The 23,274-nt window shown below is 50.9% G+C and overlaps 2 protein-coding genes across 5 annotated transcripts; both read left to right on the top strand.

Moving 5' to 3' along the window:
* Positions 1-1,123: 1,123 nt before the first annotated feature.
* Positions 1,124-3,964, top strand: SP7 (Sp7 transcription factor). Its single transcript, XM_024257156.2, has one exon. The coding sequence runs from the start codon at positions 1,153-1,155 to the stop codon at positions 2,392-2,394; it is 1,242 nt and encodes a 413-aa protein (XP_024112924.2). The 5' UTR covers positions 1,124-1,152; the 3' UTR covers positions 2,395-3,964.
* Positions 3,965-4,790: 826 nt separating this feature from the next.
* On the top strand, positions 4,791-23,020 carry AAAS (aladin WD repeat nucleoporin). 4 transcript variants are annotated; one of them, XM_054527989.1, is made up of 16 exons: positions 4,791-4,877; positions 9,867-9,994; positions 14,818-14,873; positions 15,158-15,249; positions 15,444-15,490; positions 15,735-15,833; positions 16,143-16,286; positions 20,759-20,879; positions 21,198-21,322; positions 21,459-21,519; positions 21,661-21,751; positions 21,948-22,041; positions 22,127-22,194; positions 22,343-22,424; positions 22,544-22,628; positions 22,760-23,020. In XM_054527989.1, exons 4-16 carry the CDS (start codon positions 15,193-15,195, stop codon positions 22,982-22,984), a joined length of 1,299 nt encoding a protein of 432 aa, XP_054383964.1. In that variant the 5' UTR covers positions 4,791-4,877; positions 9,867-9,994; positions 14,818-14,873; positions 15,158-15,192; the 3' UTR covers positions 22,985-23,020. The 4 variants fall into 4 exon arrangements, with proteins under 4 accessions (XP_054383964.1, XP_024113280.2, XP_024113279.2 ...); XM_024257512.2 differs by lacking the exon at positions 4,791-4,877 and adding an exon at positions 5,768-5,983; XM_024257510.3 differs by lacking the exon at positions 4,791-4,877 and adding an exon at positions 8,952-9,244.
* Positions 23,021-23,274: the final 254 nt, after the last annotated feature.

The following is a 23,274-nucleotide window of genomic DNA, read 5'->3' as shown; positions in this document are numbered from 1 at the left end:
TAGTCCTAACTACTCTGGAGGCTGAGGGTGGAAGATCGCTTGGAGCCCAGAAAGAAGTTTGGGGCTACAGTGAGCTGTGATGGTGTTACTGCACTCCATCCAGCTTGGGAGACAGAGTGAGACCCTGTCTCTAAAAATATTTTTTTGGCTGGGTGCGGTGGCTCACACCTGTAATCTCAACACTTTGGGAGGTTGAGGTCAGGAGTTTTGGGTCACTTGAGGTCATCAGTTCAAGACCAGCCTGGCCAACATGGTGAAACCGCGTCTGTACTAAAAATACAAAATAGCTCAATGTGGTGGCGTGCGGCTGTAATCCCAGCTATGTGGGAGGCTGAGGCAGGAGAATTGCTTGAACCTGGGAGGCAAAGTTTGCAGTGAGCTGAGATTGGGCCACTGCATTCTAGCCTGGGTGACAGAACAAGACTTTGTCTCAAATATATATATATATATATATATATATATATATATATATATATATTTTTTTTTTTTAATAAAAAGAAAAGGCCGGGCGCAGTGGCTCATGCCTGTAATTCCAGCACTTTGGGAGGCCGAGGTGGGCGGATCACCTGAGGTCAGGAGTTTGAGACCAGTCTGGTCAACATGGCAAAACCCCATTTCTACTAAAAATACAAAAAAATGAGCCAGGTGTGGTGGTAGGTGCCTGTAATCCCAACTACTCAGGAGGCTGAGGCAGGGGAATCTCTTGAACCCAGGAGGCGGAGATTGCAGTGAGCCGAGGTCACACCACTGCACTCCAACCTGGGCGACAACAGCTAGACTCCATCTCAAAAAAAAAAAGAAAAAGAACCTCCTGTTCCTTGGAGGCCCCTAGTACACCCCTAGTAACTCCAGAATGAGCTCTGCTTCCTGCGTCCTCGGTTGGGATACTGAGCTGCAGTCTTGGGCCTCTGTTCTTCTTCCCATGACTCCATGTGTGTCTGCCCTGAGGTCCAGTTCTCACTGGCTAACCTCTTTTACCTGTAATTCTCCACCCTCTTCAACTCTTCCCTGACCCCTCTGTTCTGTTGTGGATGTCTCTAGGTCTCAGTCCTAAAGTGTTGCCCTTCATTCTGCACCTCTCCTCCCCTCTCCCTAAGCAGTGCGTCCCTCTTTCCACAGGAGGAAGTTCACTATGGCTCCAGTCCCCTGGCCATGCTGACGGCAGCGTGCAGCAAATTTGGTGGCTCCAGCCCTCTGCGGGACTCAACAACTCTGGGCAAAGCAGGCACAAAGAAGCCGTACTTTGTGGGCAGTGACCTTTCAGCCTCCAAAACCATGGGGGATGCTTATCCAGCCCCCTTTACAAGCACTAATGGGCTCCTTTCACCTGCAGGCAGTCCTCCAGCACCCACCTCAGGCTATGCCAATGACTACCCTCCCTTTTCCCACTCATTCCCTGGGCCCACGGGCACCCAGGACCCTGGGCTACTAGTGCCCAAGGGACACAGCTCTTCTGACTGTCTGCCCAGTGTCTACACCTCTCTGGACATGACACACCCCTATGGCTCCTGGTACAAGGCAGGCATCCATGCAGGCATTTCACCAGGCCCAGGCAACACTCCTACTCCATGGTGGGATATGCACCCTGGAGGCAACTGGCTAGGTGGTGGGCAGGGCCAGGGTGATGGGCTGCAAGGGACACTGCCCACAGGTCCAGCTCAGCCTCCACTGAACCCCCAGCTGCCCACCTACCCATCCGAATTTGCTCCCCTTAATCCAGCCCCCTACCCAGCTCCCCACCTCTTGCAACCAGGGCCCCAGCATGTCTTGCCCCAAGATGTCTATAAACCCAAGGCAGTGGGTAATAGTGGGCAGCTGGAGGGGAGTGGTGGAGCCAAACCCCCACGGGGTGCAAGCACCGGGGGCAGTGGTGGATATGGGGGCAGTGGGGCAGGGCGCTCCTCCTGTGACTGCCCTAATTGCCAGGAGCTAGAGCGGCTGGGAGCAGCAGCGGCTGGGCTGCGGAAGAAGCCCATCCACAGCTGCCACATCCCTGGCTGCGGCAAGGTGTATGGCAAGGCTTCGCACCTGAAGGCCCACTTGCGCTGGCACACAGGCGAGAGGCCCTTCGTCTGCAACTGGCTCTTCTGCGGCAAGAGGTTCACTCGTTCAGATGAGCTGGAGCGTCATGTGCGCACTCACACCCGGGAGAAGAAGTTCACCTGCCTGCTGTGCTCCAAGCGCTTTACCCGAAGCGACCACCTGAGCAAACACCAGCGCACCCACGGAGAACCAGGCCCGGGTCCCCCTCCCAGTGGCCCCAAGGAGCTGGGGGAGGGCCGCAGCACGGGGGAAGAGGAGGCCAGTCAGACGCCCCGACCTTCTGCCTCGCCAGCAACCCCAGAGAAAGCCCCTGGAGGCAGCCCTGAGCAGAGCAACTTGCTGGAGATCTGAGCCGGGTGGAAGGTCTCCCACCCCAGGGCTGCCCTGCCAGTCTCTTTTGGCTCTCTAGACCACTGCTTGCCAATGACTCTCTTTACCCCATGCATGCCATCCTTCAGGGCTCTCTCCCTCCTGGCCATTTTGGGCTTGGGTATCTCCTTGCATGCCTCCTCAGCTCACCTTCTCTCTTCACCATGAGACTGGCTTTCTGCAAACTCTCATCTCAGGCCCTCCCCTTATGCCTGATTCCTGCACTCGGGCTTCCTAGCCTCTGGCCCTGTCACACCAACTCACTTTCTATTTGGGCTCCCAACACTATTTCTCCATCTCACTCCTTGACATGTACCCTTTCTGCTTCTCAAGCTTATTTACTGCTGTCCCTCAGCCTTCATGCTTCAGTCTTCCCAACTTCTTACACCATTGCTTTCCATTCTCCAGAACTTTTTCCTTTTTACAAACACAATGATAATGATAATTTATTGCCCCCTGGTGGCCTCTTCATCAGGGACCATGGTTAGGGGTATTGGGGTTAGTGACCTGGCCAGAGGCAGGGTGCCAAGAAGGGGGCAGACCAGTGGGGATCTGATCCCAAAGATGGGGTGACCCCAGGGTCAGGGAGGCTGCCCCCAGGCCTGTATATTTAACCCCTATGTACCAGGAGTAATGAATAGTAATAATTCTATTTATGTAAGTTATGATGACGGGTCAGGTAGAGTGAGTTGGGGAGGGAAGTGGATCCATTTCTGCTAAGGAAATTCTAGTCAAATGCATCTCTGTATAGACAAAATGTTAGTGGAGAAGATCTTGTTAATAGAATGTCTATCATCAGAATCTCAGTTGATAGGGTTTCTCTTGTAATGAAGTCTCTACAAATTGGGTTAGCTACATCTCTGCTAAAGAGTTGATGGGGTATCTCTTGATTAGGGGGATCCCTAATATCCCCAGCCCCAGCCAGAAGCTGTGAAACCTCAAGTCCTATGGAGGGGAGAAGGACTGGAATGTACCCCATCTCCCTTGACCGCAGAGCAGGTTCCTCCACTGCCCCTCCCCTTAGACACCATGACCCCATCAGGTTAATCCCCTGTTGCCATGGTTATGGAGAGCTTGCAGCTGCCATCTTAGATGTGCTCTTTGGGGAAGCCCATCTAACAGAAGGACATTGGTTTGGGGGTGCACCTCCTGAAGAATGGGTGGGGAATCCTTTCTCTGGGATCAGATTCAAATAAATCAAGTATGTATTGAGTGCCTGCTCTGTGCAAGGCACTATGCTAGATCTGGTGCCTAGAAGCCCTGAGAAAGAACTTACAGAGCTAGGAGGACAGAGGCCCCCAAGCTGATCTGGTGGTGCATCCACGCACCCCCACCCTGGGACTTCGGATGCTCCCATCTGCACCTCCAGTGACTTTCAAAGCCGCTTCGTGCCTTTCCTGTAACTTTGGATCCTCCTTTTCTGTCCCCTGCTGTCTCAAGGCCCCAAGTTAAAGGGTTAAAGCTGCTGGAGCTTGGGGAGAGAACATTGTGGAATGGAAGGGATCGTGCCCTTTGTGGAGTCTTTTTTTTTTAATTTAATAAATAAAAGTTGGATTTGAAATTTTGTCCTGGTGAGAAAAGGAGAAGAGGAAGGGCGAAGCGAGGGCCAATGTTTTTTTTTCCTTAGCAAATTGGGGACTACTCATGGGCTACTATTGTGCACATTTGCTTACCTATGCTCGTGGTAAAATAGTTTATCGGCCGGGCGTGGTGGCTTATGCATGTAATCCCAGCACTTCGAGAGGCCCAGAAGGGCGGATCACCTGAGGTCAGGAGTTCGAGACCATCCTCGCTAACATGATGAAACCCTGTCTCTACTAAAAATACAAAAATCAGCCGGGCGTGGTGGCAGGTGCCTGTAATCCCAGCTGCTTGGGAGGCTGAGGCAGGAGAATCGTGGAACCTGGGAGGCGGAGGTTGCAGTGAGCTGAGATCGCGCCACTGCACTCCAGCGTGGGCGGCAGAGCGAGACTCCGTCTCAAAACAAAACACAAAACAAAATTGTTTCTCGGTCAAATCCTCCAGCGGTGTTCAGTTTTTGGGCGTGCAGTGCTTTCTGCAGAGTTGGGAAGACTCACTGGTTTCTACCCTGGCCCTTTCTGGACTGCACCAACTGAGCCTGGTCAGGGCAGTGACGCGACCCGAGCGCGGGCACCGCGGTTGCAGTGCGGACTCCTGCGCGGCCCCAGTCGGGCGGTGGTGTGGCTCCCGGCGGGCAAACTGGGCCTGGCACGTAACCCGCCCCCTGCCCCGGGCCTGCAATCAGTCGTGCCCGCCACGGAGTTAGCCGAAGAACAAAAGCCACTCTGTGGCAGCATCCCCGAGCCACAATAGGGCTTTGTGCGGCCCCCGCCCCCCAAGGTTACCCCGCTGGGCTGAGGGGGCTCACAGGCCGCTCCCCCCGGCCTGGGCCCGACTCCCAGCTGCGCCCCGCGTCGGACTGTCCACCGCGCGGGTCGCAAGAGGTGCTGCTACGGGTGGGAGGGGGCCAGCGATCCTGGGCGGGCTCGGGTTAGGAGCCCCCTCCCCACCCTGACGCCACTCCCGCCCCCGCCCAGGTGCGAAATCTCCTGCCCTCCGGCTGGGCGCACGGCTTCAAAGGCGCTTTGAAGAAATCCGAGTTCCGAAGACTTCTTTAGTGGGCTGGGGGCTGTGACGGAAAAGACCTGGGAGAGGGGGCTGGGGCGGAGGAAGGGCGGGGGGCGCCTCGGAGCTGGTCTGAGCGAGGCGGCGGCCAAGAGTGGACCCCCCGGGATCCCGCCCCAACCCCGCCGGGCGGGCTCCTCCGGACCCCCCAGAGTCTGGCCCTCTCGCCTCCCGGTCTCCGCCTGTCCGGTGCCAGCTCCCGCCCGCCGCAGCCTCGCGGTCCTCCCCTCCCCAACTCCTCGGCCCCTTTCATCTTCCCTAGACTCCGCTTGGGGTTTTGCTGGTTTCTGGGAGATAAAAACCGCTTCAAATAGCGGCGGCGCGCTGCCAGGACAAACAGGGCCGGGCGGGCCATGTGCGCCTGGTTACCGGCCCCGGGTCGGGACGCCGGGCTCACAGCGGGCCCGGGAAGGGGTAGCGGGCGGAGCTCCAGGCACCCAGGCTCCGGCGACGACTCCCAAAGTAGGGGGCCCCTTTTAGAAGGGGCCTGCGCGCTGTCTCGGTTCCCGCCCAGGTCGTAGGGAGGGGCCGGCGGAGACCGCCCGCTAAGCGCTCGGAGCCCATAGGGCGGTGGGTCACGGTCGCTGCGTCGCCGGGCCAGCCGCGCCCCCTGGTGAAGTTACTGGGTGAGCGCGCTGGGCCTGGACTTGGGCCTTTCTAGAACCCGCAAATGGTGAAGAGCGTTCCACAAACGTTAAATAAGCAGTATGGGGGAGGGGACAGTACTTGTGCCAAGCCAGGGCGGGGGCAGCGGGCGGAACAGCACTGTTCCTTCTCTCCAGTTCACCTTACAGCGTAAGATGCAGGCACCTAACCGATCATTATAACCTGTTGGTGAAAATCGAGGTTTCATCGAAGGATGCAAGTTGCAGGCCGGAGTGATTTTTCCTAGGGGTATCTGGGTTTGGATGGTGTTATGACTAAGGTACAAACGGAAACTATCGTGGGTCCTCAGTGCTCTCCACTAATCTGTCAGTCACCGACTTCCTCTCCCTCAAACCTGCCCACTTCCCCTTCTCAGGGAGAGCTTTCCCAGCCAGGTTCCCCAAACCATCCCCAGTGTGTATACCTTATGCTCTTCAAGCTTTCTGTGACTTCCCAGGTGACGGTGAACTCATATATGAAATTAAATGGGGCTATGGGAAAAGGTTAGAGCAGGGGTCCCGCCATGGCCCGTAGTGTCGGTGGCCTGTAAAGGAACCGCACAGCAGGAGGCGAGCTGAGCAAGCTGAGCTCCGCCTCCTGTCAGATCAGCGGCATTAGATTCGCATAGGAGTGCGAACCCTGTTGTGAACTGCGCACGTGAAGGACTTAGGTTGCCCGCTTTTTATGAGAATCCAACTAATGCCTGATGATCTCAGGTGTAACAGTTTCATCCCAAAACCATTCCCTGCCCCGCTCCCCGTGGAAAAACTGTCTTCCACTAAACCTGGTGCCAAAAAGGTTGGGGACCGCTAGGTTAGAGCCTTGCTACTTAAAATGTGGTCTGTGCAGTATCAGCTGGGGATTCTTTGGAACTATAGCCTCTGAGCGCCACCTTAGGAGATGCTCAGGTGATTCCTATGTCCCTTAACAGTTGAGAAGTACTAGATTAGAGGAGATCCACTTGCCTTCTCAGGTGAAGTGCATTTTCAGGAGACTCTGGAGTCCTTTGTTTTCTGACCTGGTAATAATTCTCTTGGGGGGAATTTTTCAGGTGAAAAAGAAGGGCAGACAGGGAATCCAGAATACTAGAACTAAATGCCCCCTAGATTATTCAATGAGACTGGTCGCTCTTGGGAGTGGGGACTGCCTTCTACATCTTCAAATCACTTAACATTTGTTAATGAACTCTGACCAAGGTCACCTGGTTGATGGCACAGTTATAGCTATTAACTTCTGACATTTGTTTAGCACTTTAAAATTTATTAAATAGCTTCACTTTATTATTTTGTATGGAAAACAACCATATGAAATAATTAGGACACTGCAAATGAGAAAAGTGAGACTCAAAGAATTCAATGTTTTTTCCAAAGTCTGTAAGAGGGGCCCCCATTCTCTTTCTTTCTTTCCTTTCTTTCTCCCTCTCCCTTCCCTCCCGTTTTTTTTGTTTTGTTTTGCTTTGTGTTTTTTTTTTTTGAGACGGAGTTTCGCTCTTGTTGCCCAGGTTGGAGTGCAGTGGCGCGATCTCTGCTCACTGCAACCTCTGCCTTCCAGGTTCAAGGGATTCTCCTGCCTCAGCCTCCCGAGTAGCTGGGATTACAGGCATGCACCACAATGCCCGGCTAGTTTTGTATTTTTAGTAGAGATGGGGTTTCTCCATGTTGGTCAGGCTGGTCTCAAAATCCCGACCTCAGGGGATCAGCCCACCTCAGCTTCCCAAAGTGCTGGGATTACAGGCGTGAGCCACTGCACCTGGCTCTTCCGTGCCTGGCTCTTTCTCTCTCCCTTTCTTTCTCTCTTGCTTGCTTGACAGGGTCTCGCTCTTTGACCCAGGCTGGAGTGCAGTGGTGCTATCTTGGATCATTGTAGTCTCGATTCTCCCATCTCAGCCTTCTGAGTAGCTGGACTAAAGATGCTTGCCACCACCACGCTGGCTAACTTTTGAATTTTTTGTAGCTACAGGGTCTTGCTATGTTGCCCAAGCTGGTCTTGAACTCCTGGGCTCAAGAGATCAGTCTCGGCCTCCCAAAGTGCTGGGATTACAGGTGTGAGCTACCACACCCAGCCTCACTTTTATTCTTAAGTGAGAATAACTGGTTTGGGTGTATCTAGGTCCAATCTCTCCGTGACTCACTTTCCTCGTGGTGACAGAACAGCACCCACCTTATGGGGTTGTAAAGATTATACAAGCACTTATGGTAACAAGTGCTCAGGAAATAGTTTTGCAGCCCGGCAAGGTGGCTCAGGCCTGTAATCCCAGCACTTTGGGGGGCCAAAGCGGGCGGATCACCTGAGGTCAGAAGTTTGAGACCAGCCTGGCCAACATGGTAAAACCTCGGCTCTACTAAAAATACAAAATTAGCTGGGCGTGGTGGCGCATGCCTGTAATCCCAGCTACTCCAGAGGTTGAGGCAGGATAATCGCTTGAACCGGGGAGGCAGAGGTTGCAGTGAGCTGAGATAGCACCACTGCCTTCATCCTGGGCAATAGAGCGAGACCCTGTCTCTCAAAAAAAAAAAATAAATAAATAAATAAAGTTTTCCTTTTTGAGACACAGTTTCCCTCTTGTTACCCAGGCTGGAGTGCAATGGTGCGATCTCGGCTCACTGCAACCTCTCCCTCCAGGCTTCAAGAGATTCTCCTGCCTCAGCCTCCCGATTAGCTGGGATTACAGGTGCCCGCCACCACACCCGACTAATTTTTGTATTTTTAGTATAGATGGGGTTTTCAGCATGTTGGCCAGGCTGGTCTGCGAACTCCTGACCTTCAGATGATCCACCCACCTCAGCCTCCCAAGGTGCTGGGATTACAGGCGTGAGCCACCGCGCCTGGCAGGAAATGTTAGTTTTCCAACCGTCCCCACCTCCCTTTCCAGGACGCCTAACCTTGTGGTTGCAGCACTGTTCCTCCTCTCTGAGGCTTTTCCCTCAGCTTTCCAGCCAGCTGCCTGTGACATAGCCTGTATTTTCCTCTGGGTGATCCACAGGCCTGGGAGGGTTAATTTGGTACTTCCCTGAATGTGGCTTATTTCAGACTTTCTAAGCGCTAAGATAGTGAGTGGGAGAAGGTGTTTTGGAATTCGGAGCTGGGAAAAACAGTAGTCTCATGGAAAACAACAGAAAAAAAACCCACTCCAGCCTGGTAACCAATGGTTGGCCCGGGGACGTGTCCGCGCTGCTCCCCCTCCGGCCGCCAGGGGGCGCAGGAAGAAGCTTTGGAGGTCTGTCCCGGGACCGCGTACTTGTCCTTCTTTCTTTCCCGTTAGTCTTTTCTTCACTTCCGTTGAGTTCCGCCTCGCCGTTTGTCCCTTGCGGCTACCCGTCCGCATACGAATCTAGCCCTGGAACCGAGTTGCGGGAGTGCGGTTTGTGTGGTTCCGGCCAGGAGTTTGCCGACTGCAGACGTCCTGCGAACCGGCAAAATGTGCTCCCTGGGGTTGTTCCCTCCTCCACCGCCTCGGGGTCAAGTCACCCTATATGAGCACAATAACGAGCTGGTGACGGGCAGTAGCTATGAGAGCCCGCCCCCCGACTTCCGGGGCCAGGTGGCCAGGGCGAGGAGGGAGGGGACAACTGGGGAAGGGAGGCAGTGTGACAGGGGCAGGGTCACAGAGTCTGGCGGACTGGAAACAGCTTGGCCCCGGCAGGAGATTAGAAGGGCTGGAATCTGTTTTAGGACTGGGATTGGAGTATAACAGGGGAACGGTTAAGGAGCTGTGGAGGAGGCCTAGAGGGAATGGAGAGAATGAGGGAGAATCTAGGGAGTGTGAGGATGCGGGAGAACTATCTAAAAGTTGGGGACAGTATCTGGGGAGGATCAGAAAGATACAACCTGGAATTTTTTTCCATGGTGTTCCTGGGAAGGACAAGGAAGGGAAACTGACATTTATTGAGCATTTGCTATGTAAGAAAGGGGCTGAGTCAGGTGTTTTCTAAAAATGTTATATGGTTTCATAATCACAGCAACCCTATGAAATATTATTCTAGTTGCACAGATACGGGAGCTAAGACTTGTTTCCCAGTCTCACAAGTGTTAGCTTTGTGGAAATGGGAAACAGACCTCTGGAATCTCTTATACTTAGCCCAGCGGTGGGTTGGAGATGGCAAGGAATTAAAGATTTGGGAAGAGACTGACTCACCGTCACACCCCTCACTTTTGTGCTATAGTGGATCAATCTTCCTGTCCTACACCTGACCAAGGATCCCCTAAAGACCCCTGGAAGGCTGGACCATGGCACAAGAACTGCCTTCATCCATCACCGGGAGCAAGTGTGGAAGAGATGCATCAACATTTGGTGAGGCATGGCAAAGGGTTTCCTGGGTCATAGTCTGCAGATCCTGGAAAATGAGTCACCACCCCTTTACCTTGGGGTGTTCTTCAAAAGACTTTTATTCAGGCTGTCTCCATGAGAGCTGTATATCCTAAATCATATGAAATTTTTAGTCCTTATTGTAGAACTCAAATGCTCAATAAGTGTCAGGTTCCCTTCCTTGCCCTTCCCAGGAACACTATGGAAAAAGTACTTCCATTTCATCTCTAGTAACTTGCCTTGCTTTCTGGCTTGATTAGGTGAACCTGCTCCCTGCTCCCACCTCATGTCATTACCACGTCTGAGCTTTTACCTAAAGCTCAGCAAGGTCAGATATAAGGTTGCACTGAATAATCTCCTACATAGGTCATCCACTTTGCATTTGTAGGAGTGGAGCTACACTACCTGGTTTCATTTTCTTTTTTTTTTTTTTTGAGATGGAGTTTCACTCTTGTTGCCCAGGCTGGATTGCAGTGGCGCGATCTCAGCTCACTGCAACTTCCACCTCCCAGGTTCAAGCGATTCTCCTGCCTCAGTCTCCCGAGTAGCTAGGATTACAGGCATGCGCCATCACGCCCAGCTAATTTTGTATTTTTAGTAGAGACAGGGTTTCTCCATGTTGGTCAGGCTGGTCTTGAACTTCCGACCTCAGATGATGTGCCTGCCTCGGCCTCCCAAAGTGCTGGGATTACAGGCGTGAACCACCACGCCCGGCTCATTTTCTTTTTTTTTTTTTTTTTCCAGACAGAGTCTTGCTGTGTTGCCAGGCTGGAGTGCAGAGGTGCGATCTCGGCTCACTGCAGCCTCCGCCTCTCAGGTTCAAGCAGTTCGCCTGCCTCAGCCTCCCGAGTAGCTGGGACCATAGGCATGTGCCACCACGCCCAGCTAACTTTTTGTATTTTGGTAGAGATGGGATTTCACTATGTTGGCCAGGCTGGTCTGGCCTCCTGACCTCAGGTAATCTGCCTGCCTTGGCCTCCCAAAGTGCTGAGATTACAGCTACTGCACCCGGACCTATTAATGGCACATATTAATTCCTTTAAGGGTTATTTATGCCAGGCACAGTGACTCACGCCTATAATCCCAGCGCTTTGTTAGGCTGAGGCCGGCAGATTGCTTGAGCTTAGTAGTTCGAGACTAGCCTGGGGAACATGGTGAAACCATGTTCTTTTCTCTACAAGAAAAGTACAAAAATTAGCTGGGTATGGTGGCATGCACCTTTAGTCCCAGCTACTCGGGAGGCTTATGTATAGGAGAATCGCTTGAGCCTGGGAGGTGGAGGTTGCAGTGAGCCAAGATTGTGCCAGTGCAGTGGCACTGAGTGAGACCTTATCTCCAAAAAAAAAAAAAAAAAAGGGTTAGTTAATATTTTTATTAATACCATTACCATTTGTAGGATAAATTCCTAGAAATTAAGTTGCTGGCTCAGAGGGTATGTTCATCTGTAATTTTGTGAGCTGTTCCAAATAGCCCTCTGTCAAAATCGTACGTGTATATGGTCCCACCAGCAGTGTATGGGAGTGCCTGTTTTCCAACACATGTGCTGTCAAGCTTTGATCTTTGGTACTTCATTACAGTTTAGTGGGCATGGCTGTGTGTGTGAAGTTGAATATCAGTTTGTTGAAAAGCCATTCATTCCCAGGCTCCTTCTTGTCTCCTACTTCTGCGGCTGCTGCTTCTCAGGCTTTTTGGTGGCTCCTCTTCCTGATGTCCCTTAAATGTTGGTGTTCTTGGGGCTAGATTTCCAGTCGATGCATCAGACCTGGTGTTCACGTGTTTGCCAAATTATCCTGCTTGAATATTTCACAGACTTCATATATTCACTATGCTCAAATCCAGTCTCTTTATTTCTCTCTCCAAATCTGCTTCTCTGGATGGTTCACTTTAAGGAATGATCATATTACTCATTCAGGAAAAAGTGGTTTGAGTATAGGTTCTGGGGTAGATAGATGGTTGAATCCTGACTGCTACTTTCTACTTAGATTACCTTGTTCATATTAATTAACCTCTTCACACCTTTGTTCTCTCATCTAAAAATGCAGTGATAGTCTGGGTGTGGAAGCTCATGCCTGTAATCCCAGCACTTTGGGGGGCTGAGGCGGGTGTATCACTTCAGGTCAGGAGTTTGAGACCAGCCTGGCCAATGTGGTGAAACTCCGTGTGTAATCCTAATTACTCAGGAGGCTGAGGCGCAAGAATTGCTTGCACCCAGGAGGTAGAGGTTGCAGTGAGCCGAGTTCACACCACTGCACTCCAGCCTGGGTGACAGAGTGAGACTCCATCTTAAAACACACACACACACACACACACACACACTCTGTCTTAAAACACACACACACACACACACACACACACTGAAACCCCATCTCTACAAAAAATTTAAAAATTAGCTGGGCATGATGTTGTGCGCCCGTAGTCTCAGCTCCTTGGGAGGCTGAGGCAGGAATACCTGAGCCCAGGAGATTGAGGCTGCAGTGAGCTGTGATGGTGATATTGTACTCCAGCCTGGGTCACAGAGCAAGACCCTGTCTCAATAAAATAAAAATAAATGCAGTGATAAGAATACCTATCTTGTAGGATTGTCATAATGGCTTGATTAGTTAATGTGAGGCACCTAGTCCAGAGCTGGCACATTGTAAGCATATTAGCTGATGTAATTATTACCTAGGTGTTTCTGTTGTATTGCTCTTTCCTTTACTAATGTCTGATTAGTCTTCACATCTTGTTTATGCTAATTCCTAAATCTCTCAAATCTGTCTCTTTTTCTTCATCCCCACCAGTTCAGGCCGTTTTCACCTTTTTTTCCTAGGTTCCTGAAGTAGACTCTTTTTTTTTTTTTTTTTTTTTTGAGACAGAGTCTCACTTTGTCGCCCAGGCTGGAGTGCAGTGGCGTGATCTCAGCTCACTGCAACCTCCGCCTCCTGGGTTCAAGCAATTCTTCTGTCTCAGCCTCTGAGTAGCTGGGACTACAGGTGCACACCACCACGCCTGGTTAATTTTTGTTTTGTTTTATTTTTTTGGTTTTTTTTTTTTTTTGAGACAGAGACTCGCTCTGTTGCCCAGGCTGGAGTGCAGTGGCACCATCTCAGCTCACTGCAAGCTCTGCCTCCTGGGTTCACTCCATTCTCCTGCCTCAGCCTCCCGAGTAGCTGGGACTACAGGCGCCCACCACCACACCTGGCTAATTTTTTGTATTTTTAGTAGAGATGGGGTTTCACCATGTTAGCCAGGATGGTCTTGATCTCTTGACCTCGTGATCTGCCCGCCTCAGCCTCCCAAAGTGCTGGGATTACAGGTGTGAGCCACCACACCTGGCCAATTTTTGTATTTTTAATAGAGATGGGGTTTCACCATCTGGGCCAGGCTGGTCTCGAACTCCTGACCTCGTGATCCACCTGCCTTGGCCTCCCAGCGTGCTGGGATTATAGATGTAAGCCACCGCGTCCGGCCCTGAAGTAGATTCTTAACTGATTTATTTTTCTCTATTTTTTTTTTTTTTTTTTGAGACAGCATCTTGCTCTGTTGCCCAGCGTGGAGTGCAGTGGCGCAAACATGGAACACGGCTCACTGCATTGTCAGCCCCCAGGGCTCAAGTGATGCTCCCTCCTTAGCCTCCCAAGTAGCTGGGACTACAGGCATGTGCCACCACACCTGCTTAAGTTTTGTATTTTTTTGGTAGAGACAGCATTTCTCTATGTTGCCTAGGCTGGTCTCAAGCTCTTGAGCTCAGGCGATCCACCTGCCTTGGCCTCCCAAAGTGCTAGGGTTGAGCCACTGCACCTGGACTTTTTCTATTTTTTCTCTCTTTTTTTTTTTTTTCTGAGGTAGAGTCTTGCTCTGTTGCCCAGGCTGGAGTGTGGTGGTGCGATGTCGGCTCACTGCAACCCCCGCTTCCTGGGTTCAGGCGATTCTCCTGCCTCAGCCTACCGAGTAGCTGGGATTATAGGCATGGACCACCACACCCGGCTAATTTTTGTATTTTTCAACATGTTTCACCATGTTGGCGAGGATGGTCTCGATCTCCTGACCTCGTGATCTGCCCACCTCGGCCTCCCAAAGTGCTGTGATTACGGGTGTGAGCCACTGCGCCCCTGGCCTTTTCTATTCTGTTTTTTTTTTTTTTTTTTCTTTTTTGTGGCAGAGTCACTCTGTCGCCCAGGCTGGAGTGCAGTGGCACGATCTCGGCTTACTGCAGCCTCCACCTCCTGGGTTCAAGTGATTCTCCTGCCCTTACTCAGCCTCCTGAGTAGCGGGGACTACAGGTACGCACCACCATGCCTGGCTAATTTTTGCATTTTTAGTAGAGATAGGGTTTCACCATGTTGGCCAGGGTGGTCTCAGTCTCCTGACCTCGTGATCCGCCCACCTCTGCCTCCTAAAGTGCTGGGATTATAGGCGTGAGCCACCAGGGCCAGCCTGGCCTTTTCTGTTCTTATCACTCTCTAATCTGCAGCCAGACTGCTCTTTCTAAAATGCTGCTGTGTGATCTGTTTATTCTTCTCCTTAGAACCCTTCCATGGCTTTCCATTCACTGTCTTAGAGCAAGTCCCAGCTCCTTAACCTGCTCACAAAGCCCCAGAAGTCCTCTGAGCCTTGGTTGTCTCATCTGTAAGTGGGTAGAATCTCATTCAGATTTGTGAGATATGTAAATGAAAGGACAGCATGTAGAGTGCCTGGTACATAGTTGGCACTCATTAAATGTGAGTGCCCATATTTTTAATACATGTATATTGAATGAATGAATGAAACTGGTAGAGAGGGACAGAGGGGATCAGAGTAAGCTGACCCACATTTTCCTCCCTTATCAGGCGTGATGTGGGCCTTTTTGGGGTGCTAAATGAAATTGCAAACTCAGAAGAAGAGGGTAAGTATTTTTCCCTCCAGCCTTGCCTAGTTTTGTGGTTATCTCCCCTCCATATTCTTGAACTCACCCCGACACCTGTTGGCTCAGCCTCTTTTAGCCCTATTTTTCCTGTCCTCTCCTCTACCTACCCAAATAGCCCAGAGTGGGTGTCCAGAGTGGTGTTGAGAGCACTTACTGGGCAGAAGGACCTGGGGAGTGCCTGTCCTTCTTTGTCTTTGACCTAGAGGGTACCTGGTAAGAGGCCTGTGAATGGTTTAATCAGAGCTGCTTCCTCAACCCTACAGTGTTTGAGTGGGTGAAGACGGCATCCGGCTGGGCCATGGCACTCTGTCAATGGGCCTCTTCTCTCCATGGGTCCCTCTTCCCCCATCTGTCTGTAAGTTTGGCTTCCTCCCCAGCCCTCTGCATTTGCTGTGTCCCCATCCTACTCTGCCCCCATTCCGATCCTTGCAGGTCAGGGTTGGGTGTGATGACTTCAGAGGGTAGGAGTGGTCCAGTTCCCCTGTAGGAATATTGAGGAGATGGACTCCTTTTGCCCCAGTGTGTCCTGTGTCTACCTTGTTCTTACAGCTCAGGAGCGAAGATCTGATTGCTGAATTTGCCCAAGTCACAAATTGGTGAGTATACAAGCCCTGGAGCTTTGTGGGAAGGAAGTCCTGAACCTCGAAACTTCCTTTGGGGAGAAGGCAAAGACTCCTACTCCTTTTCTGATTGCTCACCATATTCTTATTCCTCCTGTTACCCCAAAAAAGAATACAAGAAAAAGTAGAAAAAAACCATGTCCTTACTGGAAATGAATGTGAGCTTCTGGGCTAGGGTAGGGATAGGTGCAGGAACTCTTCATGTTAACCCCTTCCTTAGGTCCAGCTGCTGCTTGCGTGTCTTTGCATGGCACCCCCACACCAACAAGTTTGCAGTGGCCCTGCTAGATGACTCAGTCCGTGTGTATAATGCCAGCAGGTGTGTGTGGGGACACCAGGTGGGCTCTGACTTGTCAATATCACCTTCCCTTGCCAGCCTTGGTTCCGGGGAGTCCTGTAGTTCTTGAACCTGATTCATAGGGCTCCTTCCAGAATTGGGATCAGGGAAGTTCCATAACTGGATGTGTGCTTTTTCTAGACCTAACCTTTATCCCCTCCTGTCCTATAGTGCCCCTGGCCCCTGGATGGATCATCCTTCTTCTCTGTGGCTTTCCCTCCTTAACTGCACTCTGGTCCCTGGAGCCTTAGTGTTCCTGCCTTGACTCAGTTTCCTGCCCCTTCACCCTAGCACCATAGTCCCCTCCCTGAAGCACCGGCTGCAGCGAAATGTGGCGGCTCTGGCCTGGAAGCCCCTTAGTGCCTCTGTCTTGGCTGTGGCCTGCCAGAGCTGCATTCTTATCTGGACCCTGGACCCTACCTCCTTGTCTACCCGGTAAGTCCTAGTAGCCTGTCTTACCTTGGCCTGAGAGTTGTGCAATGCTAGGCATGGTGGGTGGTGAGGAGGTCTGAAAGGAGAGGTTCTTTGTCCTCACAGCACTTCCCAGGGCTATGGGAAAAGCAGATGTAAGATCAAGGTGGGTTGCTGAGAATACTCTAATCTGGAGAAAGAGAACTGGGGGCTTTTTGGATTGTGGGGACAATGTGTCAATGGGTTATGGGGTGGAAAGACTTTTTTAGAGGACTATCAGAAGACTTAAAGGAAGTGTGAAGAAAATTAGCACTGATAAGATCAGAAACTAATGAAATTAGAAAAAGAATACCTGTGAGAACTAACTAAAAATAAAACCAGAAACTGGTTCTTTAAATTATGAATAAGCTGGGCGCGGTGGCTCCGCCTGTAATTCCAACGCTTTGGGATGTGGAGGCGGGTGGATCACCTGAGGTCAGGAGTTCGTGACTAGCCTGGCCAACATGGCGAAACCTTGTCTCTACTAAAAATACAAAAATTAGCTGGGCGTGGTGGTACACACCTGTAGTCCCAGCTACTCGGGAAGCTGAGGCAGGAGAATCGCTTGAATCTGGGAGGCGGAGGTTGCAGTGAGCCGAGGTCATGCCACTGTACTCCAGCCTGGGCAACAGAATGAGACTCTGTCTCAAAAAAAAAAAAAAAAATTATGACTAAAGGCTGGGGACAGTGGCTCACACCTGTAATCCCAGCATTTTGGGAGGCCAAGGCGTGAGGATCACCTGAGGTCAGGAGTTTGAGACCAGCTTGTCCAACATGGTAAAACCCGTCTCTGCTAAAAATACAAAAATCAGGCCAGGCGCAGTGGCTCATGCCTGTAATGCCAGCACTTTGGGAGACCAAGGTGGGTGGATATCTTAAGGCCAGGAGTTCGAAACCAGCCTGGCCAATATGGTGAAACCCCATCTCTACTAAAAATACAAAAAAATTAGCTGGACGTGGTGGTGCATGCCTGTGATCCCAGCTACTTGGGAGGCTGAGACACAAGAATCACTTGAACCCGGGAAGCGGAGGTTGCAGTGAGTTGACATCACGCCACTACAGCTGTACTTTGGTCTGGGCGACAGAGTGAGACCCTGTCTCAAAAAAAAAAAAAAAAAAGGCCGGGCGCGGTGGCTCACGCCTGTAATCCCAGCACTTTGGGAGGCTTAGGCGGGTGGATCATGAGGTCAGGAGGTAGAGACCATCCTGGCTAACACGGTGAAACCCCGTCTTTAGTAAAAATACAAAAAATCAGCTGGGCGTGGTGGTGCTCGCCTGTAGTCTCAGCTACTTGGCAGGCTGAGGCAGGAGAGTCACTTGAACCTGGGAGGCGGAGGTTGCAGCAAGACTGTCTCAAAAAAAAAATGTATATATATATATATATATACACACACACGCATATATATATGTTATATATACACATATATATGAATAAAGAAGAAAACCTTTTGGTCAGCCTAATTAAGGAGAAAAAGAAAACCAAAGTATACTATTTTCAGAAGTGGAAAGATATAGATATGGTAGAAAATAGAAGAATTATAAAAGAATATTGTGGACATGTTTAGGCCAACAGATTTGAAAATCTGAAGGAAATGTTTGATTTCTTTTTTTTTTTTGAGAAGGAGTTTCACTCTTGTTGCCCAGGCTGGAGTGCAGTGGCACAATCTCAACTCACTGCAACCTCAGCCTCCTGGGTTCAAGTGATTCTTCTGCCTCAGCCTCCCGAGTAGCTGGGACTACAGGCACGTGCTAGCTAATTTTTGTATTTTTACTAGAGATAGGGTTTCACCATATTGGCCAGGCTGGTCTTGAACTCCTGACCTTGTGATCCGCCTGCCTTGGCTTCCCAAAGTGCTGGGATTATAGAAGTGAGCCACCGTGCCCTGTGGCTAGAAATGTTTGATTTTCTAGCAAAATATAAGTTACCAAAGTGGATTGTAGAAGAAAATAATGAGTTTTTTTTTTTTTTGAGATGGAGTTTCACTCTTGTTGCCCAGGCTGGATGGAGTGCAATGGCGCAATCTCGGCTCACTGCAACCTCTGCGTCCCGGGTTCAAGCGATTCTCCTCTTGACCTCGTGATCCGCCTGCCTCAGCATCCCAGAGTGCTGGGATTATAGGCGTGAGCCACCACGCCCGGCCTGTCCTCCCTTTTTTTGTTGCAGGATCTTCCTGATTTATTTTTATAAAGCTAATGTAACCCTGATACCTAAACCTTGACAATAGGTATTATAAGAAAAAATACGTGATCACAGATTTTTTTTTTTTTTTTGGGATGGAATCTCACTCTGCTGCCCAGGCTGGAGTGCAGTGGTGCCATCTCAGCTCACTGCAACAATCTCTGCCTCCTGGGTTCAAGCGATTCTCCTGCCTCAGCCTCCCAAGTAGCTGGGACTACAGGTGCGTGCCACCACACCAGCTAATTTTTTATTTTTAGTAGAGACGGGGGTTTCACCATATTGGCCAGGCTGGTCTCAAACTCTTGACCTCAGGTGATCCGCCTGCCTCAGCATCCCAAAGTGCTGGGATTACAGGCATGAGCCACTGCACCTGGCCCAGTTTTTGATTTTTTTAGAGATGGGGTTTCATTATGTTGCCCAGGCTGGAATACAGTGGCTATTCACAGACTCAATCATTGCACACTACAGCCTTGAACACCTGGGCTCAAGTGAGCCCCTTGCCAAGTAGCTGGGACTAAGGTGCGTACACCACGCCTGGAAGGTTGTTGGTTTTTTGTTTTTGTTTCTACTAAAAATACAAAAATTAGCTGGGTGTGGTGGCGCGCACCTATAATCCCAGCTACTCAGGAGGCTGAGGCAGGAGAATTCGCTTGAACCCAGGAGGTGGAAGTTTCAGTGAGCTGAGATAATGCCATTGTACTCTAGCCTGGGTGACAAGAGCGAAACTCGATTTAAAAAAATTTTTTTAAATAAATAAATAACAAAAAACAAGGCCAGGCGTGATGGCTCATGCGTGTAATTCCAGCACTTTGGGAGGCTGAGGCAGATGGATCGCTTGAGCCTAGGAGTTTGAGACTAGCTTGGTCAACATAGATGCTGTCTATACAAAAAATAAAAATAAAAAAACTAGCTGGGCGTGGGGTGTCCGCTTGTAGTCCTAGCTACTTTAGAGGCTGAGGCAGAAGCCTCAGGACTTTGAGGCTGCAGTGTGCTATGACTGTGTCACTGCACTCTAGCCTGGAGTGTGAACCACCATGCCTGGCCCAGGAAATATTTTTTACAGCATTATGTATAATAAAAAATTACAAACAAGTCAAATGTCCATTTGTAGAGGCATGACTGAATAAATTATAGTTTATCTACTGAGTGGTATACAATGGAGCCACTGAAAAGAATGAGATGAATCTGAACCTACCTGCAAAGGCAGCTGTGATTTATCGTAAAGTTCAAGAGAATTAAATTGTACATCCATGACTAAGACTTCACTGGGAGCTGAAGGTGGTTATAGTTAGGTGGAAAGAGAAGGTGGCATTAATTCAGGTAGTAGCCTTCATCTGTCAGGCCAGGCACATGGCTCTGGAAATACACAGCTGCAGACACATGGCAGGCGCCCTCAGGTAGTTCCCTGCTGGTGATGGAGGCCAAGCCACATGGAGCACCTTTTTTTTTTTGCTCTGTCGCCAGGCTGGAGTGCAGTGGCGCGAGCTCGGCTCACTGCAACCTCCGCCTCCCGGGTTCAAGCAATTCTCCTGCTTCAGCCTCCCAAGTAGCTGGGACTACAGGCGAGCACCACCACGCCCAGCTAATTTTTTTGTACTTTTAGTAGAGATGGGGTTTCACCATGTTGGCCAGAATGGTCTCGATCTCTTGACCTCGTGATCCACCCACCTCGGCCTCCCAAAGTGCTGGGATTACAGGCATGAGCCACCACGCCCGGCCTGCAGCATCTTTATGATAAGCAGCAAACGCGGGAGCTGCAGAGTTGGGAGGCACTTTGATAAGGCAAGGCAGGAGGGCTGTTTGGGAGCACAGGATGTGTTCTGAGGAGTGTTAGATAACTCTGGAGAGAAAAGGTTGGAACCTTGAAGTAATGTCATAGATTATTAATTCTGGATGGATGGATGGCCAGGCTGGATGGCCTGTGGGCAGAGATCTGTGTTCTGGGGTGGGGCCTGATATCGCCCCAGGGCAGTACCTTCTAGGTTACTGGTTAGGTTTTGTCTCCTCATGGCCTATCTCGTGAAAGCACTCTCTTTCACCCTGGCCTGAGACCTTGCAGATAACCTCTTCTCTGTTGACCTGCTCATGACTTGGTCTTTTTTCCCCTTTGCTGTTTTTTTCTTTTAACTTCCACAATCCTTATTCCTTTTTCACAACCTGGATTTGAGCCCAGAGTGGGCCATCAGGATAGGAGGTTTTAGCAGGAGGCAAAGAAATAGAATTTTGGGGATGGCTTCTTGTCATCTTCTGACTCCACATCCTCTGTGTTCCCCTCCAGACCCTCTTCTGGCTGTGCCCAAGTGCTGTCTCATCCTGGGCATACACCTGTTACCAGCTTGGCCTGGGCCCCCAGTGGGGGGCGACTACTCTCAGCTTCACCCGTGGATGCTGCTATCCGGGTGAGTGGGTCCCTGCCCCTCATGCACATTTCAGTCCTGGCAAAAGTGTTCCTCACTCGGTGGTGGAAACATCTTGGGGAAGGAGGAGGGACCTTGGTCCATTCAGTCTTAAACTTACCCAGAGAGGAGCTTTGCCATCAGACTCATGAGGTTTAAAATTCCGCTGTCTTTAATTGTCAGCATGAATCTGTGCCTCATGTTTCACAGTCCCTCTCCCGCTTCCTCTCATTTCTGGCTCTTTGTACATTAGAGAGGCCAGCCCACTGTGAAATGATAGGGTGCTTGAGTTTTCCCTTATCTCCTGCCCCACTCTCCTAGGTATGGGATGTCTCAACAGAGACCTGTGTCCCCCTTCCCTGGTTTCGAGGAGGTGGGGTGACCAACCTGCTCTGGTCCCCAGATGGCAGCAAAATCCTGGCTACCACTCCTTCAGCTGTCTTTCGGTGAGTGGGAGAAGGATGGAGGGAGGGCAAGGACCTAGAGAAAGGCACTTAGCTCCTGGAAGCTCTGTCAAGGGAGGTAGGTCCAAGTTTTGGAACTTAGAGGTCCTGAGCTGTAATTTGCTTTTCTCTGGGTCAGAGTCTGGGAGGCCCAGATGTGGACTTGTGAGAGGTGGCCTACTCTATCAGGGCGCTGTCAGGTAAGAGGGGACTCTGATTCACAGACACTGGGGAGGAGATGATTCCAATGGGCCCCTGATGCTCCCAAGCCCGGCCACCTCTACTTTCCCTCCTGCATTCTACTATAGACATACCTTCTGCCTTTTGCTCCCTGACCCCAGACTGGCTGCTGGAGCCCAGATGGCAGCCGACTGCTGTTCACTGTATTGGGAGAGCCACTGATTTACTCCCTGTCTTTTCCAGAACGTTGTGGTGAGTTAGGGCAACACTTCAGTATTTGGGGTGGTCAGAGGGAGGCAGCAACCTTTGGTAAGATGCAGCTCTGAAGGATAAAGGGAAATATAGAAGCTTAGGAGATTTCGAGGTGTTGATGCCTTTGGTGAGCTGGTGGGGGACCAGTGAGAAGCCTGTTTCTTGCAAGAACCTCTCTGCTTTTATCCGTCCACAGGTGAGGGAAAGGGGCATGTTGGAGGTGCAAAGTCAGCAACAATTGTGGCAGATCTGTCTGAGACAACAATACAGACACCAGATGGTGAGGAGAGGTGAGCTGAGTGGTTGAGGGAGTGGCAGTGAAAAGCAGGTGGGAGGGACCACACCGAAACTCTCCTAACCTGTCCTTACCCACAGGCTTGGGGGAGAGGCTCACTCCATGGTCTGGGACCCCAGTGGGGAACGTCTGGCTGTGCTTATGAAAGGTAAGAGGCAAGGTTGAAGGGCTCAGCCCACAGCCATCTTCCCAGCTAATCTAGTGAGGCCGTGCCCTGGCCTGGAGTTCTCCTCTGCCCCTGTCCTGGGACTCTGCCTTCAGAGTTCCTCCCCTATCCCTGGATCCATTTCTTACAGGAAACCCAAGGGTACAGGATGGTAAACCAGTCATCCTCCTTTTTCGCACTCGAAACAGTCCTGTGTTTGAGCTCCTTCCCTGGTAAGTGCCATGTGGGCCCTCAGGCCTGGACTTCTCACCAGCCTTCCTGCACAAAACCCACATCCCACTACATTCAGCTCCCTTCTCACCTCCGGTTGCCTGCTCACCTTTTCTTCTAGTGGCGTTATCCAGGGGGAGCCAGGAGCCCAGCCCCAGCTCATCACTTTCCATCCTTCCTTCAACAAAGGGGCCCTGCTCAGTGTGGTGAGTGCGTCAGGCTGCTGGGGCTTCCAGGAGTTGGATGGAGAAGCTGAGGGCCTTGGCTGCTGTATGGCTCTGCCAGGTGGCCCTTCTTTGGGCCCAGACTCTGATCCTTTTCTTTCCCTTCTCTGCAGGGCTGGTCCACAGGCCGAATTGCCCACATCCCGCTGTACTTTGTCAATGCCCAGTTTCCACGTTTTAGCCCAGTGCTTGGCCGGGCCCAGGAACCCCCAGCTGGGGGTGGAGGCTCTATTCATGACCTGCCCCTCTTTACTGAGACATCCCCAACCTCTGCCCCTTGGGACCCTCTCCCAGGGCCACCACCTGTTCTGCCCCACTCCCCACATTCCTGCCTCTAATAATAAATAAAAGTTTTCCTTTTGTTTTCCACTCAATTACCAGTCTGTCTTTTCCAGGGAGTTGCACTGGGGTACAATAGGGGAAAAAAGCATGGACTTTGGGTTAAGGCCCTGTTCTGTCACTTTTTAGCCACTTGTGAATTTGGTCACGTTATTTAACCCTAGAAACTGTGGTTTCAAATGATTTGGGAAGCAAGGCTGAGAAGTTACTGTGAAGAAAATATATCTAGCACAGGGTCTTACACATAAATAGTTGTTTCACTTTTCACAAGTTTCTGGAATGGCATAGG

Source organism: Pongo abelii, chromosome 10 (genome assembly GCF_028885655.2).
Source record: "Pongo abelii isolate AG06213 chromosome 10, NHGRI_mPonAbe1-v2.0_pri, whole genome shotgun sequence".
NCBI lineage: Eukaryota > Metazoa > Chordata > Mammalia > Primates > Hominidae > Pongo > Pongo abelii.
The sequence above is the reverse complement of the archived record's forward strand: the minus strand, read 5'-3'. Positions and strand labels throughout refer to the sequence as shown.

Coding starts and splice junctions, on each gene's coding strand:
- SP7 (XM_024257156.2), top strand. CDS start 1,153: ATGCTGACGGCAGCGTGCAGCAAATTTGGTGGCTCCAGCCCTCTGCGG.
- AAAS (XM_024257510.3), top strand. CDS start 9,122: ATGTGCTCCCTGGGGTTGTTCCCTCCTCCACCGCCTCGGGGTCAAGTC. Junction 15,250..15,443: donor CCCTCTTCCCCCATCTGTCT/GTAAGTTTGGCT, acceptor TTGTTCTTACAG/CTCAGGAGCGAAGATCTGAT. Junction 15,491..15,734: donor TTTGCCCAAGTCACAAATTG/GTGAGTATACAA, acceptor CCCCTTCCTTAG/GTCCAGCTGCTGCTTGCGTG.